This window comes from Macrotis lagotis, chromosome 7 (genome assembly GCF_037893015.1).
Source record: "Macrotis lagotis isolate mMagLag1 chromosome 7, bilby.v1.9.chrom.fasta, whole genome shotgun sequence".
Classification (NCBI taxonomy): Eukaryota; Metazoa; Chordata; class Mammalia; order Peramelemorphia; family Peramelidae; genus Macrotis; species Macrotis lagotis.
The window spans coordinates 213,679,152-213,698,001 of NC_133664.1; the positions used below are offsets into that span (position 1 = coordinate 213,679,152).

The 18,850-nt window shown below is 34.0% G+C and overlaps 1 protein-coding gene across 5 annotated transcripts in view; it reads left to right on the top strand.

The window, feature by feature from the left end:
- Window positions 1-18,850, top strand: part of DENND5B (DENN domain containing 5B) — a 165,965-nt gene that overhangs the window by 97,772 nt on the left and 49,343 nt on the right. For 4 of the 5 annotated variants that reach the window (XM_074194786.1, XM_074194785.1, XM_074194787.1 and 1 more), the window contains 2 exons: window positions 2,877-2,958; window positions 17,912-18,057. In XM_074194786.1, the coding sequence (XP_074050887.1) occupies window positions 2,877-2,958; window positions 17,912-18,035 (206 nt within the window). In that variant the 3' untranslated portion in view covers window positions 18,036-18,057. Of the gene's footprint in view, window positions 1-2,876; window positions 2,959-17,911; window positions 18,058-18,850 lie in introns of those variants that run through there. The other variant, XM_074194791.1, reaches the window with a different exon arrangement.

Consider the following 18,850-nt stretch of genomic DNA (forward strand, 5'->3'; position numbering starts at 1 on the left):
CAAAGTTATATTTTTATTATATGGATAGAAAAACTGAAACAGCATAATTTACTTGAGGCTACATAACAATTTGTGTCAGAATTGGAATTTATATTTCTTGAGATTCTAGTCTCATACCTAACTAATGTGTAATGTTAGAGAAAGCAATTCATTCTTCGTAGGTGTATTCAAAGTATCAACTTAACTTTGGATATTTCCTTTCTTCTGAAAAGTATTGTTCTTAAATTGCCTACTTTGTATGATATTAATAGTATACATGCTGACGTTAATCAAGTAACTTTAACCAGATTTTTAACATTTTGGAAAAGGTTTTTTTCTATTTTAAAAAAATCTTAGTGTATTGAAATGTGATTCCATAATATGAGCACAGAGATTATAATGTATTTTCTGTGGCTTTCCTTGTTAGGTCAAGTTTATACAAAGTTGCATTCAGAAAGGCTTGAGCTTTCCTTTTGTCTTTAAAAATAGTTTTTATGTAGAAATAGTAGTATTCCTTAATGAAACCTGAACCATTCAAGAAATAAATTTTAAAAAGCACAAAATTCTTATGCTGGTCTCCCATTGGTACTCAACCTTTCTATTCTACTGTTATTGACTCATCTCATTCTCCACAGTGACTTTAACAATCAGTCAATAGCAATTTACTACGTATATACTGTGGGTCAGGCACTATTAGGTGCTAAAGACACAGAAACAGAAATAGAACAGATCTTACCCTCAAGAAGTTTATATTTAATCAGGGAAAAAATTTTCCAAAACTTTTTCTCACCTCTCAAGTCATCAACCACTTTCCTATTTCACATGCAGTCAAGCACACACACACACACACACACACACACACACACACACAACCAACTTTCTACTTCACATGGGAACTTTCTTAACTGCCCTTCTTCATTCCTTAGTACTTTGCAACAGCAGCATCCATTTTTTCTTCCTTTTTTTCCTGTCTCAAAGGAGATATCCTACTCTTTGTTAATTCCAGCATTTACACATTTGATCCTGCTCTGCCTTCTCTAACATCTTACTAAAGTAGTTATCTCCTCATTTTCATACATTTTCAGTCTCCCACTCAAATCTCATTCTGCTCTTCATCATCTGCGTGATCTTGGGCAAGTCACTTAGCCTCTCTAGGCTTCAATTTCCTCATCTATAAAAATGAGGGGTTGACTTAAGGCCCTCTCCAGTTTTAAATATGTGACCTCTTCAGGACAGCTGGGTGGGCACAGTGCCTAGAGCAGTGGCCTTGGAGTCAGGAGGATAGGGGTTTGAATCTGGCCTCAGACACTTAATTACCTATCTTGGGCAAGTCCCTTGACCCTGATTGCCTCCCATGCAGGGCCTCCTCCAGGCCTCCTGCTTCCTCTCTGGCCACTGTACTCAGATGACTCTGGAGGAGAAAGTGAGACTGGTGACTTAGCACAGCCCCCCTCACTCAAGCACTTCATGTGCTTGTCATAGTGTCACCTCCCCTGATGTTGTGGTGGTCTTCAAAAATGAAGGACAAACATCCTATGACCTCTTCAATAACTACCTGAAGAATTATTCAAAATAATCAGAAAATATGCAGTAAATTAATATAAAATATGAGAATTGGCCTAATTAGCAGGGCCAGTGGAAAAACAGGCATGCTAACTCATTGCAGGTGAGGCTATTAAACAGTTTTGAGAAATAGTTTAGATTTATTTTTCATTATTCCCCCTCACTCAGTTTACCTTTCCCCCAAGTGGTACTTCTAACCCTATCTTGATTTCAGCATGGCTTTTTTTTACCTCCATGACTTCACGGAATATCCGAAACCTAGACATTCATGCTCCACATCATTTTCTCTCAGAATATGTATTTTCATTAAACACTAAACTCAAGGACCATCCCTCTGTGAAGTCTTCCCTGAGTTGCTAGTTGCCATATTACCTAGTATTACCCATGTGTTTATTATATTCCTAGTAGTATACGAACTCTTTGAATTCAAAGATTACTTTGTTTTTGTTTTGCTATTATAGTATTTATATATTATGTTATATTATATATTATATTGCATTATTTTATATTATGTTTTGTTATTATATTCTATTTTGTTATTCTATTTGTTTTATCCCCATGCCCAACACAGTATTAACGCATCATACTGGAAATTTGTCCTTTCCTTGTTCAGTGAATTAAGATTAACAGAGTTTAAATGACTTGCCCAGGGTCACACAGCTTTCCTGGCTTCAGGCCCAGCCCTCCATTCACTCTCTAATTTATCTTATCTTCCTTTATCTTGCTTGTGCATAGAAAAGATATCTATTCAAAAAATTTTTAAGGGGCAGCTAGTTGGCACAGTGGATAGAACACTGGCCCTGGAGTCAGGAGGACCTGAGTTCAAATTCAGCCTCAGACACTTAATTACCTATCTATGTGAACTTGGACAAATCACTTAACCCCATTGCCTTGGGAAAAAAGAAAAAAACAAAAAAATTTTAGAAGCTCCCAAAAATGGCAACTGAGGAGAAAGCTGAAGCTCCTCTGCTTTGCATTCAGGGTGATAATCTAATTTTCTTTCCTTATCCCATATTATTCTTCCATTTACTCCATGCCCACCCCTCTTCCCCCAAATTCAACCTATGATTTCTATGCATTTGTTCAAATTGTTCCATCTTTTTGGAACATTTCTTTTCTACCTTCTCTTCTTTGCCTATTGAATTTTTTTACAAGTGTCCATTAGAACCAACTCTAATGCTGTTGTATATGGTATTAGAGTGATCTCATCTCTTTTCTACACTATGTATTCCTTAGGACTTAGAGTATTACTCAGCATTCAACAGATGCTTAATAATTGTCTGTGTTAATTTGAGTTTAATTTTTTTTCTAAGTGGTGATATTTCTCTAAACAGTTTCCCTTGGACCAGAAAGAAGAAAGTCTGACTCTGGAGCCACATTACCAACACTTAGAGTCTCTCTAATTCAAGACATGAGGTATTTAACTATTTTAAACTATGATGATGACTTCATAATTTTATGAATTTCATATGTAGTTCCTTAAGTGACTGAAGATTATATACATTTTGTGTACCAATGAAGAATATATTTATTAGTTAGCTATTAAACTTCTTGCACTTGTTTTTACTTAATACAAAATCCAACAAAAAAATTGTCACTGTGCAGCCTGCATATAAATTTTTTTTATTCTCAAGAGTGACTTCATAGTTTGTTGTTTTTTTGTATGTGGGAATCAAGAAAAAATGGGACTAGGGAAAAAGGATGGTCTTCAAGTAATTAGTAGTTATTTGCAAGTAAAAAAAAGCATCAAAATTATTTTCAGATGAATTTATTTTGAATGATATTCAATTTTAGAATTCTTGCTCCTAGAATCCATTTTGACCCTATGAGGTATTGAATTTCCACTCATTAGAATTCTTCAAGTAGAGTGGGGATAATTATGTGCCAAGTATGTTATTGTAAAGACACCTTCTGGGTATAGAATTGGACTGGAAGACATTAAGATCTTTTCCAACTGTCACATTCTGTAATTCCAGTTCTGTGATCTTATTTTAAATATATTTTACAGAGCTTTGAGTTCTTCCCCAGATATCATTATTATATACAGCTTGTTGAACTCTTATAAATATAAAGTAAATATCCCAAAATATAAGATGTAACCATTGTCTTCTCATATTAAACTTTATTAACATCATGTATGTTTAATATGGTTTGCTACATAGCTAAAACTATTTGTCATAGTATTGTCTTATTTAAGGATTTGTAATTTCATATTTCATTTTGACCCTGCACCATTTCAGATTTTAACCATTTTCCATTTTTAGTACATGGTTCCATGAGTTGTCCTAGTCAAAAAATTTCACTGTTTTAGCAGACATTCTGGCAATGGGGTTCTCTTAACTTAGGCTGGTCTGGAGAATCTGTCAAGTCTAGCAGGTCTGTCCTTGAAATTTATCCAACTTGGTAAGACCTACCATTACTCTGCAAAAAATTGCATCCATTTACCATGCCACAGTGAGAAATCTAAAAGGATTTAAGTGAAAGATTCATTTGTATACTTAAGATATAAGAGTATCATTTCATGACAGATAAAATGTAAATAATACTATAATATATCAGTAGTCAGTAATAATAAATTATGAATAATCTAATTATTTGTGCTGTTCATTGGATCTTGTCAAATAAGAATTTATATAAATTGTCTTATAAATTGGAAAACAAAATGTGAGCTAACCTTGCTATGCATGTATTATATATTTGTATGATATGTATATTTATGTATATAATATGTCATATTCATACTGAAAATAAATCAGGCTAGCTTTTGCCCTTCTGCTCCGTGAGAGGTTTTTATATTTTCCAAAATTGCTCTAGGACATTTGCCTTGCAGTTTGATAGAAGATATCATCCAGCTTTAGGAAGACTGACCGTTAGAAGCATTCAGTTAAAACATTAGGGTCTTGGGGGCAGCTAGGTGGCGCAGTGGATAAAGTACCAGCCCTGGAGTCAGGAGTACCTGGGTTCAAATCCGGTCTCAGACACTTAATAATTACCTAGCTGTGTGGCCTTGGGCAAGCCACTTAAACCCATTTGCCTTGCAAAAACCTAAAAAAAAAAAAAAATTAGGGTCACAGGCAAGCATACATAATTTGTATCTGATATTGCAATTCTTATACTGATCAGGATTGCTATGATGACAAACCCATCATCAGCAGGGTAAAATCTACCTATCTGATGCCAGTCTAATTCCCATTCATGATCTCTATAAGTAGATAAACAATTAAGAGCCAGCATTGAAGGATTAAAATAGAAAGCAATATCTCTAGGAAAAATTAATGGCATCATGGATAGAGTTAGCCTCAAAGATACCTAGGTTCAAGTTGCACCTCTAATATATAAAAGCAATTCCCTATACCAAGTAATCATAGGTTCAATTAAAAACAAATCACAAGTCCATTAAAAGAAAATGAAGGTACATAATAAGAACAATATATGAACAAGGGGGAAGGACCATCGAACAAACCTCACTTTTATATGAGCTAGATAAAGGAAGATTAAATGCAGTTGCAGTATAGAAATACATTAAATCCAAAATGAGAATAGTAAGGAACAAGAAAGGAGTTTAAGGTTAGGTAAGTCAAGTAAAACAGTATTGAATGCTGGAGGGAGGGATATGAACTGTAGAAAAAAAAATAGGATTAAAAGAAAAGGGAAAAAAACCCAAAACCCTGGGATGAGGAGCAAGGCAAGGGAAAGAAAAGCTCTACAACAGAAGAAATAAACTGTTTTTTTCACTTAATTAAATCACAAATGTTAATTTGTGGTCAAAAGGCAAATTCTTTTTCTTCTACCACTTTCTAGTTCATTAAGAATGTGTGAGGGGACAATTATGTGGCACAATGCATACAGTGCTGACCCTGGAATCAGGAGGATCTGAGTTCAAATTTGGCTTCAGATACTTGTTAATTGCTTGGCTTTGTGACCTTAGGTATGTCACTTAACCCCATTGTCCTTCAAAAATACAAAAAAACGTGAATAATGAGAGGAAAAATAACAAGATAGGATGGAGGTAAAGTTAATAGTCATTTAATTGTGAACATGAATGGGATGAAGTCCCTCTTTTAAATTTAAGAGGATTAAAAAATACCAGAATGGATTAGAAAATAAAATCTAGCAAATGTTATTTTTCAAGAAACATGCTTAAAAAATAAAATTTACCTAGAATTAAGAACTGGAACAAAATCCATTATCCTTCTGTTGAACTTTGAAAAGCAGAGATAGACATCAGTGAAATCTACAGTAAATTCAGACAAAATAAAAAAAAGATAGGCAAAGAAATTGTACCACAGATAGCCATATTAATAATTACACTTAATAATATAGCATCCAAATACTTAAAGGAAAAGTTATTCAAATTAATTAGAGGGAGAAAAATAAGATAATTCAATACAATTTAAACTTAATAGTGGAGGCCCTCAATTTGAAAACCAAGACAAATCTAAGCAAAAAACAGAGAAATTAAGGACCTGAAGAAGGCATTGGAAAAATTGAAAGTAATTGATCTCTTGGAATTATTGACTGATATCAGAAAGGAATTTACATGAACCTAAAGTATGTAAGAAACCTTTATAAAAATTGACTCTCCATTGGTGCATAAAATCCTCATTAAAAATACAGAAAAGAGAAAACACTAAATATAATTTATTGACCACAATGTAAACAAAATTATATTCAGTAAAATAAAATTCAAAATTATGCTCAACAAAATGGAAAGTATTTAATAAAATGATTAAAAAGTAATTAGAAATTAAATAGGAATAATTCTAAAGAACTGGTATGTCATAGAGCAAACTATAGAAACAATAGAATATTTCATCAAAGAATTACAATAATAGAGTAATAAACCAAAATTAATAAGTGCAGCTAAGGTGGTTCTTAGGGGAAATTTTATATACACACCAAACATGCACATACATACATATTACATATATAGGAGCAATTTTATTAACAAATAATCAATTAAACAAGTATATATAAAACTTGAGCAACCAAAAAATCAGATTAGTAAAATTGAAAGCACAAATGAATTAGGAACTAGTTTTTTGAAATATATCTTTCATTAAAGCTTCCCAAATACATGAAAAAATTTATCTTTTTTAAAATTTTGAGTTCCAAATTCTTTCCCTTACTCCCTCTCACTCACTCCTTGAGCAGGGAAACTATCAATTTTACATGAGAAGTAATATATATTTTCATATTAACCATCTTGAAAAAGAAAAAAAAACAAGAAAAATTAAAAAAGTTTAATAAATATGCTTCAGTTTGCACTCAGTTTATCAGTTCTCTCTCTGAAGGTGGATAACATTTTTAATCATAGCTCCTTTAAAATTATTTTGATAAGGAGCTAAGTCTTTCATAGTCGATTGTCCTTAAAATATTACTATGTATAATGTTTCTGCTTACGTCACTTTGCATCAGCTCATATAAATCTTACCAGATTTTTCTTGTATCATACCCTTCTTCATTTCTTATAGTATGATAATATTCATTAAAAATCATATATTACAGGGCAGCTAGGTGGCGCAGTGGATATAGTACTGACCCTGGAGTCAGGAAGACTTGAGTTCAAATGTGGCCCCACTTTAATAGTATAGTTACCTAACTGTGTTGACCTTGGGCAAGTCACTTAACCCCATTGCCTTAACTAAAATAAACACTCTTTTAAAGCATATATTATAACTTATTCAACTGTTCTACAATTGATGGACAACCCTTCAATTTCTAATTCTTTTGTTATCATAAAGAGAGCTGCTATACTTTTGTACAAAACAGGTCCTTTTCCTTTTCTTCGACCTCTTTGAGATACAAACCTAGTAGTGGTGTAATTTTTCAGATCCCCTCCAGAATTTGTCATTTGACTTTTTTTTGTTACACTAACCAATCTAATAGGTATGAGAGGGTATATCAGAATGATTTTAATTCTCTTTTCCTCTAATCCCTAGTGATTAAATCTGACAGCTCCTACTTACCATGCAGTAGAGCTCTGTTTAGGGTTCTCTCCCTTTTACACCTTGTCATTTGGTAATTTCATCAGTTCCCATATGTTAAATTTGATATGCTGATGATTCTCAATTTATCCAACCTCTCTGTTAGCTTCCAGTCTCACATCTGTAACTGGATGTTTCATAAACATCTTAAATTCAGTATATCTAAAACTGAACTCACTATCTTTTCTTCACACCTCTAAACATTCTCTGCTTCCTAACTTCCCTGTTACTGTAGAGAGTACCTTCATCCTTCACTCAACCAGGCTTTCAATCTGGTCATCCTTGACTCCTCACTCTGATCCTCCATATCTAATCTGTTGCCAAGACCTATTAATTCACATGCTAGTTCTCTCTGTTTTGCTACTGCACTCATACAGGTTTTCATCACTTCATGCTTAGATTGTTGCAGTAGCTTTGTGGATGGCCTCCCTGCCCCATATCTCTCCTATTCTTCATCCAGCTGATCACTTTAGGGACCTTCCTAAAATATAGATCTGACCATGTCATCCCATACAAATTAATTTCAATAGTTCTTTATTACCTTGAGAATCAAATAAAAAATTCTTATGTTAAATATAAAAAGCCCTTTATAGACCTGTTATAGAAAATGCCATCTACATCCATAGGAAAAAAAAAAAAAAAGATGGCGTCTGAATGTAGAGCAAAGCATACTGTGTTCACTTTTTAAAATTTTTTATGTATTTTATTTCTTTGTTTTAATTTTTTCTCCCTTAGTTCTAATTCTTCTTTCACACCAATATGTAAATATGTCAAACATGACTGTTGTAGTGATTACCTAGGTGTGTGACCCTGAGCAAGTCACTTAACCCCATTGCCTTGCAAAAGCCAAAAAAAAAAACCACATAATTATACATTTACAATCCATATATATAAAAGTGTTTGCTGCCATGGGGAGCAGGGAGGGTGTTAGAAAAATGTGGAACTCTTGCAAAATGTTGAATGTTGAAGACTGTCTTTGTATAAAATTGGAAAAATATAAATAAAATTTCTAAAAATTAAAAAAACACTTCATAACTTCCTCCCCCAATATCCTTCCATTCTTTTTAATCTTTTTCTCCTACTGTGTACTCAGTGATTCAGTGATACTAGACTTGTTTGTTTTCTTGCACATGACACAGATATCACCAAACTCCACACCATCTTTCACATCTGGAATTCTCTCCTTTCTCATCTCTGCCTCCTGATTTCTCTGCCTTCCTTCAAGTCTCACTTTCTACAGAATGCCAATCCTGATCACCTTTAATGTTAGTGCCTTCTCCCTTTAACTATCTCCAGTTTATCTTGCATATATCTTGTTAGTACATAGTTATTTACATAATGTTCGTTCCTCCCCACCATGAGCACCTTAACAGTAGGAACTATATTTTTTTCCTTCTCTGTATCTTTCTCACATAGGTGATAGATTAAATAGACAGAGAGACAAACAGCTAGATAGATATGTACATAGACAGTAGGTAATGTCTGATACATAGCAGGCACTTAATATTTGTTTGCTGAATAATAGTTCTTCATAACCAAAGGGCAGCAGACGAATTACAGAGACTCAGAAATTAAAAGGACCTCAGATATCACTGGATCCAAACCTTGCCCAATCAACACTCTCAACTAGTAATCATTTAGGCTTTGCTTCATGGGAGGAAACTGTCACAAAAGGGAAAGTTAGCCCATTTCAATTTTTACTCTGTTCATATTATCCTCAAATTATTAAGATGAGAAAAATAGGGGGTGGCTAGGTGGCACAGTGGATAAAGCACCAGCCCTTGGAGTCAGGGGTACCTGGGTTCAAATCCAGTATCAGACACTTAATAATTACCAAGCTGTGTGGCCTTGGGCAAGCCACTTAACCCCATTTGCTTTGCAAAAACCTAAAAAGAAAAAACTAAATAGCACATCAAAAAAGAATCCAACAGTACACAATATTCCTTACTGGACATCTACAAAAATCAGGAGGAAGTGTTATCTGAAAAATCTTCCTTAGCACCATGCTTTGTTCTATTTAATTTTTTGACATGCATTTTCAGTTGTTTTGTAGTGGTTGTTCTTTCTATTTAACTTATTGTAGTCTTTGTGTATACAGTTTTCTTAACTCTTTTTACTTCATTTTACATCTTGATAAGTCTTTCCATTCTTCCCTAGACTAATCATGTTGGTATTTTATTACAATACTGCAATTACATTCATGTACCATAATTTGTTTAGCCAGTCCCATATGTGGGAATGTTCTTTGATACCCAAAATATTTTGCTATAAATATTTTGATGAATATGGAATCTCAGTTTCATTCTCTCTTTCTCAGTCTTCTCTCTCTCTCTCTCTCTCTCTCTCTCTCCCTCCCTCCCTCCCTCCCTCCCTCCCGTTCTCTCAGTCTTCTTGGAATATATGTGTGTGTGTGTGTGTGTGTGTGTGTGTGTGTATATATATATATATATATATATATATATATATATATATATATATATATATCTAGAAATGGAAACTCTGAGTCAAAGGGTATGGATATTTTAGCTCCTTTCCAAAATAATTGTACCAGTTCATAGCTCCACCAACATATTATGCTTATCTTTCCATTTTTCCTCCAACACATAATTCTCATCTTTTGTCATATACTGATTTTACTGGGTACAAAGTAAAAAAAAGTAAAGGAAGTTTGCTTTCATTGTTTTTATTTCCCTTATTACTGATGATTTTAAGCATTGTTTCATGTGGTTAATTGTTTATAACACTTTAAAAAATACTTTGGTCATATCTTTTGACCACTTTTCTACCTGAGGATGCCTTTTGGTTTTATTTTCTTGTCTATTATGTACCAGATACCAGACCCTTCTCAGAGATATTTGATAAAAAGATTTTTTTTTTCCTGGCATGACTTATCCTTTTTTTTAATTTTTTATATTTATTTAAGGCAGTGAGGTTAAGTGATTTGCCCAAGGTCACACAGGTAGGCAATTAAGTGTCTGAGGTCAAATTTGAACTCAGGACCTCCAGGGCCAGTGCTCTATCCATTGTGCCACCTAGCAACAGCTTGACTCATTCTTAATCCTCTCTATCTCATAGTGATTACTTTCTCTTTTTTGAATAAAATTTCAGTTATCTGTTCCAGATTTTTAACTAGGGAATTGACATCAAACTGGAGTAATATCAAAATACAGATTTGATATAACTGCTCTCTTTTCCTTTAGGGAGCTTCTGACAGAAGTTCCCCAACTCCAGCTTTTGGACAACTCTTCTGTTCAACTGAAGGCAAGGCTATTGTGATAGGTAGCTGAAGTGGAACAGTAATGAAAGTCTTTGGAAGAAAAATTGACAAAATTCTTGTCAACATTAGAATTTAAAGTAAAAACCATATTTGTTTCAACTACAATAAAAACCCTATTATGTTTCAAATTCCTTCTCAGTGCATATTTATTTCTCACATGTTAATGGATCCTAATTTCTCAATACTTCTGTTAATTGATTTTCATTCATTTCAGTCATGTCTGACTCTTTTGTGACCCCATTTGGGCTTTTCATGTCAAAGATACTGGAGTGGTTTGCCATTTTCTTCTTCAGTTCATTATAGATGAGGAACTGAGAAAAATAAAGTTAAGTGACTTGGCCAAGGTAACACAGCTAGTGAGTGTCTGAGATAGGGATTTGAACTCAGAAAGATGAGTCCTTCTGACTCAGGCTCAGTACTCTATCTACTGGCCTAATACCCATGTAACATGACTTCAATTATTAAGAAAATATTCTACAATCATGTGTTGTATTCTTAGGGAATTTTTTCTGATTATTCAGCCTATTTTCCTTCAGTTATCATTTCTTCATTATGCTTTATATAAATAGCTCCTTCTTTTTCCATATCATTGTTCAGTACTTTCAGATATTTGTGGACCATTATTCTTTCTCAAATTTGTAACTTTGCCAAAACCTTTATACATACCATTTAATCTTTTTGTTATAAATCACCAGTTACTTTCCCATTGTCATATTGTTAGTTTTCTGTTTTTCTTTTCAATTTTTTCCATTGATTTTGCCATGATTGAGGTGCTCAAAACTAAATACAGTTCTTTCTTACTAGAGAACAGTTGTGATCATTTATTTGATCCCATTGTTGCTGTTAGCTACCTAGACTTAGATCTTCTCTGATTGTCCTCCATGATTTTTTCCTATTATATAGCCATCACTTTTTTCCCCTTGTCTGAAACAAATTACTATGAATTTCTTAGATTTAATTAGTATTTTTACTTGTTTTCAAATAAAAATATCCTTTTGTATCTTGATTGACTTTCTGCTTGGGTTTAATCGGGTCAAAGTCAGGTCTTTAAAAAGATTAGAACCTGGGAGGAAATTAGGTGGCTGATAGTCATTGTACTTTGTTCTGATTGAAGCTTATGCTTCTTATCTACTTGAATGGTGTGTTGCCTCAATCAAGCTGTGACTTGGGAAGGAATCTAGTTTTTAAAAGGCCAAGGTCTTCCACTGCATCCAGAGGTTCTCTCTAGTCATCTCAATCCATATCTGGCCACTGGACCCAAATGGCTCCACAGGAGAAAGTGAGGTTGATGGACTTTGCACAGCTCCCCCTCATTCAGATATCATGTCATCATCTCCCTGATGTCCATGGACTTCTTCTAGAATGAGGAATAAACATCAATCATCTGTCCTCACAGAGGAGATAGGTACCAGTATAGGATACACAAGTTCCCTTTTTAAATTCCCAATAATCCTATCCTAGTGATCATGAAGTGATGCTCTTTTCTCTTGTATAATGATCATATAAGGTGTCTTCTAGAATAAAGGATCAACAATAACTTCTGTAAGTAGTCAAAATGATCCCTCTGTTGACCAGTTGAGGCTATCCAACTCCTCTTTTCTCTCTCTCTCTCTCTCTCTCTCTCTCTCCTCTCTCCTCTCTCCTCTCTCTCTTTCCCTTTTCTCCCTACCTATCTTCCCCCTCTTCTTTTTTTTTACCCTTACCTACCATGTGCTCTTCCTAAAGACCTGGTTTCAAGGCTCAACAATCACTGTGGCTCTCATGAATTGGCCAGCATTAGGTCCCAGGCCTGATTTTCACTTGTTCTTTGTTTAGGCCCTGATTGACTCAGAGGGAATGGAAAAAAAGTAGCAGTTTTTTGTTTTGCCCTGAAATCCTAAAGGTCTTCCCCTCCCAGATTGCTTTTTATTTTAGACTGAAGGTAGTCTTGGTTTCATTTCTCTCTTACCTGCCTTAATCACTAAAATACCCTTGAAGGGTCTTATCTTCCCATTAATAATTTTTTCTTCTTTTTTGGAAATGATCATTCTTGGCATCTGCCTCATCTCTCTCTTCCCTAATTTTAATACTGAATATGTGTTGCCTCAAACTGTGGCCTGGGAAAACCTAGCCTTAAAAAGCCAAGGACAATCTACAATTGTCCTGATGCATATCTGACCACTGGACCCAGTTGACTTCAGAGGAGAAAGTGAAGCTGGTGACTTTGCACAGCTGCCCCTCATTAAAATTCAGTTCTCTTACATGTCCTGGCATCACCGCCCTGAAGTCATGGTGTTCTTCAAGAACAAAGTAAAACAAAATCACAAGTTAGGACATCAAAGAGATGTATATTAGATAGGTTTACAATTAAATAATGAAGATTTTCACATTTTTAATATAGACTGTAGATGATATATTTTATTAAATATACAACTTCATAAACAGATTTTTCCATGCTTTTCCTCCCACACCTATAATTAAAATGCCAAAAAGTAATCAAAGATAAAATTTAACAGGTCAGTAAGAAAAAAAAATCAAAGAATTTCAGGAAAAGGTCATATACAAATCTTGATAAACCTCATATTGCTGTTTTTAAAGGACAGATAATGACTCTGAAGAAGCTCCCACAATGCTCTCATCTTTCTAGGTTAAAATAAAGACTTCTTTAGAAACTCAAAGTTAAATTGGCAAGAGGACAGGAATTGTAATTTCCTAGTCAGACACCATAATTCAAGTGTCAGAGGGATCACAGGAGTCCAAGGAGGGATATAAAGTGTAGTTTGGGTGTTATGGGTAGATTTTAGCTCAGGGTAAAGTCAACCTATCCTGGTGATGAGAATAGAAGCTTTTAGTTCCAATAGGAAAGAGTAACTTCCCAAAGTCATTATCAGGGCATCCAGAATATGTTTCCAAAGTTTGAAGACAGGCAAAAAGGGGGTGGGGGGGAGGGCTTAAGAATGGAGCTCAGAGAAATGGTCTTAGGAGAAAAGGGGCAACTTAAGGACAGATGTGGTTCATATTGTAAAGAATTCACCAATCTCTCTGACTCAGGGAGGTAAGAAAGACTTAAACTTTAATTCACAGGTTACTGCAAAAGTTCACAAGTTATTAAAGTTCATAGGTTATTACATAAAGTTCATAAGTTAGGTTCTTTGGAGAACCAGCAAGAGAGTTAGTTTTAGCAAAAAAGGACAGCTAAGAGGGAGGAAAGAATGTGAGAAATTATTTGGGGGAATTAACACTCCCCCATACTGGGCTAACTTCACAGCAAGACAAATGGCATAAGTAACAGACAATATAAATAGTAGAAAAGGGCAAAGGGGTGAGGAATTACACTCTCCCAGAGTGGGCTGTCCTCTCAAGACAGAAGATCAAGTCCTTGCCAGAGTTGCAGAGTTCCCTTGCAAAGTTCTTTACTAGAAGTTCATGACTTCATCTACTAGCTTGGACCAATGGGATCAGGTGTGGGGAGCTAATCCATAATCAGTACAGAGGGTACTAATTAATAACTATAGAGCATATCTCTCTTCAATATTCCCCCATCATGTTGACATTAAGACTGGGAAAATGGTTTCTTCTTAACATCACCATCTTTTTTCTAATATCTTTAATCCAGATTTGGAATTTCATAGATCTGAGGAAGAACTATTACTTTTAAAAAGTCTTTCACAATCTGGTTCTGCCTACTTTTTCAGATTTTTTTACACATTACTATCCTCTCTATATTTCAGTGAAGCTGACATTCTTGCTGCTGCCTATATATGAAATTCTATCTCCTGCCTCTACACCTCGTTTCAGTCCAGGAATGCATCCCTTCTTCACCTCAACTAAATCACCATTGCCTGTACTAGCCAATCCTGATTCCCCTCAGGATAAGTGATGCACCCTCCCTTCCCCCCCCTCAGGAAATTTATTTGTCTCTGTACACATTTATTCTCCTTAATAGAATGTAAAAGATGTGTAAGGGCAAATTATCGGACTTTTTTAATTTTTTTCTTTGTCTTCCCCTTCACTCATCACAATGCTTGGCACAGAATAAAAGTTCAAAACAATTATTTCTCTATCACTGATTATTTCTTTAATACCAGGCATTCTTTACCTTTTATATGGTCATGGATCCCTTTGGAAATCTGATGAAGTCTACCCTTCTCAGAATAATATTTCTTTAATTTTTTTTTAAGCTTAAAAAAGTTTTTTTTGAGTTCCAAATTCTGTCCTGTCCTCCCCTGCCTCTGAGAAGACAACATATAATGATACTCATTACACATATGAAAATATTGCTAAACATATTTCTATATTAGACATCTTGCAAAAAAGAAAGAATTGAAAAACAAAGTAAGAAAATTGTACTTCCCTTTTTACTCAGAGTTCATGAGTTGTCTCCCTAGGGGTCAAGAGTAATTTGCATCATGAATCCTTCCAAATTAGATAACCTTGTTGATCAGTTGATCATCATTACAATGTTACTATTATTGAGTAAATGATCTCCTGGTTCTCAGGTATTCCTGAAAATCATCCTGCTTGTCATTTTTTTATATTAACATAGTATTCCATCAATATCATTTGTACTTATTCAACCATTCCCCAATTGGTGGGCATCCCCTCTATTTCCAATTATTTGCCACTGCAAAAAGAGCTGCTATACACATTTGGTACATATATGTTCTTTTCTCTTTCTTTGATTACTTTGGGATACAGACTTAGTGATAGAATTGCTAAATCATAATTTTATAGCCCTTTGGCCATAATTCCAGATTGTTCTCCAGAAAGATTGGACTAGATCCCAACTCTGCTAATAGTTCATTAGTATACTCATTTCCCCACATCCCCTCCTGCATCCTTCATTTCTGGATAGCGGTGATATGATATCACAGAATTGTTTTTAATTTGCATTTTGCTAATCAGTAATGATTTATAGTATTTTTATTTTTTTTAAAATTGACTTAGTTCCAGAATTGTATGCATAAGAAACTTGCCATTAAATATCATGTTTTGCCGAGAAGATTGTTTTTGATTGGCATATTTCAATTCCTCCTCTCCTTTAATGTGAAAGTTGCTAAATCTTGTATGGTTCCACTATATTTGAATTGTTTCTTTTTGACTGATTGTAATACTTTCTTCTTGATCCGGGAGCTCTGAACTTTGGCTACAATAGAAGTTTTCATTTTGAGATCTCTTTCTGGAGATGATTGGTGAATTCTTTCAATTTCTATTTTACAGTTTGGTAAATCCTTAATTTTATTTATTTTGTGAAAATTTTTAGGTTTCAAACTATGTCCCTCTCTCCCCACTCTAGACAGAGAAGACTACTATTTAACACAAATTTATAACTATATGTAAAACTATGCTATGCTATTCTTTCTCTGGAGGTAGATAGCATAGGTCATAGGTCCTTTAAAATTGATTTGAGCATTTATCGTACTCAGAATAAGTTGGCTGTTCACAATTATTCTTTGTACAGTATTACTATTATTGTCTCCAACATCCTCTTGGTTCTGCTCACTTCACGTTTCATTATTTCATGCAAGTTTTTCTATGTTTCTCTAAAATCAACCAGCTCACAATTTCTTAAAGCATAGTAGTTGTCATCACAATCATGTTCCACAACTTTAGTTATTCTCTAATTGATGGATATCCCCTCGAATTCCAGTTCTTTGCTACCACAAAGAGAGCTGCTATAAATGTTTTTTTAATATTTTAAAATACTTAGGTTATTTTTTTTCCTGATCACCTTGGGAAACATAACTAATAGTGATATAGTGGGTCAAAGGTTATATGCAGTTTTGTAACTCTTTGAATATAATTCCAAGTTGTTCTCCAAAGTAGTTGGATAGTTCATAGTTCTACCAACAGTTTATTAATGTCCCAATTTTTCCACATCCCCTCCAACATTTATTATGTTCCCCTTCTATCATTTTAGTCAATCTGATAGGTATGGAATAACAAAGTTGTTTTAATTTGAATTTCTGTAATCCATAATCTCATATGACTATATATTGTTTTAAGTTCTTCATCTAAAAATTGCCTTTTCATATCCTTTGAGCTTTTATCAATTAGGAATGAACGACTCATATTCTTATAAATTTGACAAAATTCTCTACATATATTTGAGATATGAGACCTTTATCCAAGAAATTGTCTATAATATTTTCCCCTATTTTTTTTTTGCTTTCATTTTTTTTTTAAGGTTTTTGCAAGGCAATGGGGTTAAGTGGCTTGCCCAAGGCCACACAGCTAGGTGTCTGAGGTCGGAATTGAAGTCAGTTCCTCCAGATTCCAGAGCTGGTCTCTATCCACTGCTCCACCTAGCTGCCCCTTTTGCTTTCCTTCTAATCTTGGCTATAATTTATTTCAACTTTCCTTTTTTTTTTCCTAAAATCATTTCAACTGTCACCCAATATGCATGTTAAACATAGGTCTACTAAGAATTCTAAGCTATGTCCAGTAAGATTGAACTGACCTTCCAGATAACTTTTTTCTCTCAGAAGACAAATTAGAGTCTGGAACGGTATCCAGAAAATTATAACCTAATAAAAGAGGTGTCACACTGCTCACTTTTCTTTTCTTTACCTACCTTCCTCTTTATTTTTCTTAATTTTCATAATGACTCCTACTAATTGTAAGATTGGCAAAAACATGAATTACACAATCTTTTAGATCCATAGTCCCAAATCTCTTCTCACTATTCATAACCTTATATATACCAGACCCCCCTATATATTATTCCCTAACTCATGGTTCTGATGCTTTTTAAAATTCTTTTCTTAAAATGGGAAGAATAACTATATAACAGTAGTAATATGGTTTCCTATCTAACCCAGAATTGATGGTTTTTTGGTTCAGGTTCATAAATAAATTTTCCCAAGTTATACCTAAAACAAAGAAATATGCTATTCTGAAATAGTAAACTAAATGTTAAATTTTCCTGATGTTACCAGAGTATTTGCCTTGTAAAACCTGACTCTGGAGCTTTTTAAAATTTAATTACTTGAATTTTATATTATCTTGTATCTTTTGTGTATAAAAGAACATGAGAATATCAAATGTCATATCACTTTGGTTCTTTATCAGTTTAAAGTGATACTCATAAATTTTACATCATTTTGTTTTTACCACTCTTCTCCAGACACATTCAGAATATGAGTGAAATCAAGACTGATGTGGGTCGAGCCCGGGCATGGATAAGATTGTCTCTTGAAAAGAAGCTCTTATCTCAGCATCTCAACAGCTGGTTTCTAACCAACCTCTAACTAAGTAAGAGCAGTTTATTCTCAAAATTTCTCTTTTGCTGTGACCTGCTTGCTTGAAAAACAAATTAGTGAGATTACATAACTAGTTCATTCACTGTACCTCTCCCATGCATGTGTGTATATATACACACACACACATGCAAACACATTTAGGCAATTACCTCTCTTGTGTATATTGGAACAAGTAACAGCCTTACAGCCACGCTTTTATTATATGTGGCCTGCTCACTGCTGACTCAGAAACTTTAGTAAGCAGATTAGGAGCAAGTAAATTCTGTACTAAAGGCCCTCTGAGTGCTTACCCACAGGAAGATAGTCCTGGGAAAGGCCATCACATTCATTCTACTTAAGTATTATTAACCATTGATGTTCTGACTTTTACTTTGTTAAAAAAAATCTAAATTGAATATATCCTCCTGAGATGATGTTGTTGTTACAATTGTTGTTAGAACTGGGTATGAGGATAGAGACTTTTAATAATCCAGAATGGAGATTGCAGAAAGCAATTAAATATACATTTTAAACATATACATTGTTTTAGAATTGTAACTATGCACGCCTTTGTTTAACATGGCATATATGCAAACAGCTCTGGGATCATGTACCTCCTGGAATAGTTTGAAATATATCTTAGTACCAACATAGTAAGATCTCATGTGAACTAGCTCATATTACATACTAATATAGTTACTAGTTGAAATGAATCTTGAAATATATTCTTGAACATCAATCTTTATATTTACTTTATATACTGCTCTCTAAAATCAGAAGCAAGGGTATATTTAATACAAGAATTTTTTAGTAGGTTTAAGATC